The sequence below is a fragment of the Plasmopara halstedii genome, assembly GCF_900000015.1.
Source record: "Plasmopara halstedii genome assembly, contig: Scaffold_2881, whole genome shotgun sequence".
NCBI lineage: Eukaryota > Oomycota > Peronosporomycetes > Peronosporales > Peronosporaceae > Plasmopara > Plasmopara halstedii.
In genome coordinates, this window is record NW_020189786.1 from 673,547 (window position 1) to 675,747 (window position 2,201).

The window sequence follows — 2,201 nt, forward strand, 5'->3', positions numbered from 1 at the left end:
ATTCTACAGAAAAGGTGATGTCTATGACAGATAAATGCACAGTAATTTTGCAGACGTTGAAGGAAAAAGTAATTGATAACGAACGAAAGATGTGATTGTCTGCAAAAGAGCGTCGTGACCTGAAGAAGGGCAAAACATGAAAAATATATCTGTTCAACTAGAGATGGGAGCATAAAAGTCCATTGCTCTGAGGGTACAGACGACTAATATACGTGGTAAGAAAGACAAGATGACGAAAATGAAGGAAATATACGCTGATCAGGATAACGAAGATCGTTGCTTACGAATGGAAGCATTAGATCACGTTGTTGAGTAAGAAGGCGATATCGAGGCAAAAAAGAAATCAGTAGCTATTGAAGAAAGTAATGCCGATGCGGAGACGGAGGCGAGTGAGGAATATATATATATTCGTCAGCAGCGCGAAAAGAAGGAGAAATTCCTTAACGAAGCTGAAACAGATAATATTGATCAATTTGTATGCTTTCACAGGAGAACCAAGGCCGAGCGACATCGTGTTGTTCCTGATGTGCGCACCTTACACGTCGTTGACCAAAGTTAAATACAAGGGTAAAGCTGACACCAGGTGGTCTAAAGAAAGACAAGCCGGCCAAGGCAGCAATTTTCATCTAATTCAAGAGAAGAGAAGAACGCCAATCGTCCACTGAGTGATGCCTACGATAATTGTGAGCGCATGTGTTGAATTTCAGAAAATGATCTCAGTAATTGTATGTTTGGTCCGGGTGTGTATAGCTCCAACGCAAAATGAAAGTTATATGGAGTCAAGTAAGGTAATGAAGATGGCAACAAGTAGCTCAGCATTAGACTTTTGGACATTTTTTTGATCACAAATGAAAGCAGATACTAGTAGACATATCGGTATTGATACCGGTTGACATACAGTCTATCAAACGTTTATATTAGGTCACTTTGCAGTGTATCTAATATATATCAAATCTTCAGGGTGCCTGAACGCTATCAAGATGACACATTCGGAGAAGCATCCGCTTGCCGAACAACTAAATCACGCGTCAACGAGTACTTCTGTATTTCTGGGCATTATCCAGGAGAGAGATCGACGCTATCAATATTTCGTCCTCCTTCATGCTGATAATTATGTACTTGTAAGTATAAATAATTAAGCCAAAGAGCAAATTTCGTACAAATGTTTATTGATAAATAAATTGTGTAAAGGAACAAGCACTCCTTGACTTAGAGAAGTCTTGTTTCGTCTTCAGAGAGTATAACTAGCATGACGTCTCGAGTTATGTCATCATTAAATCGTCAATGTGCTTCAGAGATTTGCACTTTGTTTCTATCGACATTGAAGACTTTAGATTTACTCATCAACGGGGTTTTAGGAAGATGGTGCTACATATTATAACATCATGAGTACGAAGAGTGTTTGTTAACGGTTAAAGCCCAGATATAAAATTCAACAATAACACGAATTTATTTGAAATTGTTACCAATTGATACTATGGCTTTTCTTCTCAAGTGACTTGAGGTACTGCAACATCTCCTCTGCCAACTTACTCCTATCTCTCCTCTGCAAAATTCCTTAGAACTTCGTATAATCATCTTTTGCAACAGCTGAGTTAAGCCAACTCTTTTTCTCTTCATCTTGGAGTATCGATTTGAAAATATTTGCCAATACATTTTTCTTCAATGCATTTACAAATTTCTCCAACTTTTCTTTATCCTCAAGAGCCGTTTGGAAGAACTCCGCTCGATCATCATCTCGAAAGCCACTCTGAGTGAAAACACTTGATTTATATCATTTTCTTATTCATCAAACGCAACCGTCAGTCTTATCACCTAGCTTATGCCAGAAGGCATACATCTTTTGCGTGTCGGCCAAAAACATTCTGAATAATTCCCAATTTACCTCTTCCTTCACTGTCTCTTTGAGAAATTGCACTTACTCTTGTTAGTTATGCTGCTGTAACCAATGCTTGCGCCGACTTATGAGGTATGGTAATTGGCTCAAGTGGTTTAGCACCTTAATGCTAAACGACAAGTTGTGAGTTCTGTTAAGTATGCTGCTGTAGCCAATGCTTGCGCTAACTTATGAGTTATGGTAACTGGCTCAAGTGGTTAAGCATCGTGGTGCAGCAACTTGTGAGTTCGATTCCCACTAAGGATGATTAGTGCGTGTTTAACCTTTATGGTTAAGACTGCATATGTCTGCATAGTTTAAGTGT

At 38.8% G+C, this 2,201-nt stretch overlaps 1 protein-coding gene across 1 annotated transcript; it reads left to right on the forward strand.

The window, feature by feature from the left end:
- Positions 1-229: 229 nt before the first annotated feature.
- Positions 230-559, forward strand: PHALS_05221 (uncharacterized protein; the record flags this gene model as incomplete). Its single annotated transcript, XM_024718914.1, has 2 exons — positions 230-312; positions 364-559. 2 exons carry the CDS (start codon positions 230-232, stop codon positions 557-559), a joined length of 279 nt encoding a protein of 92 aa, XP_024584265.1.
- Between the last annotated feature and the right edge of the window lie 1,642 nt (positions 560-2,201).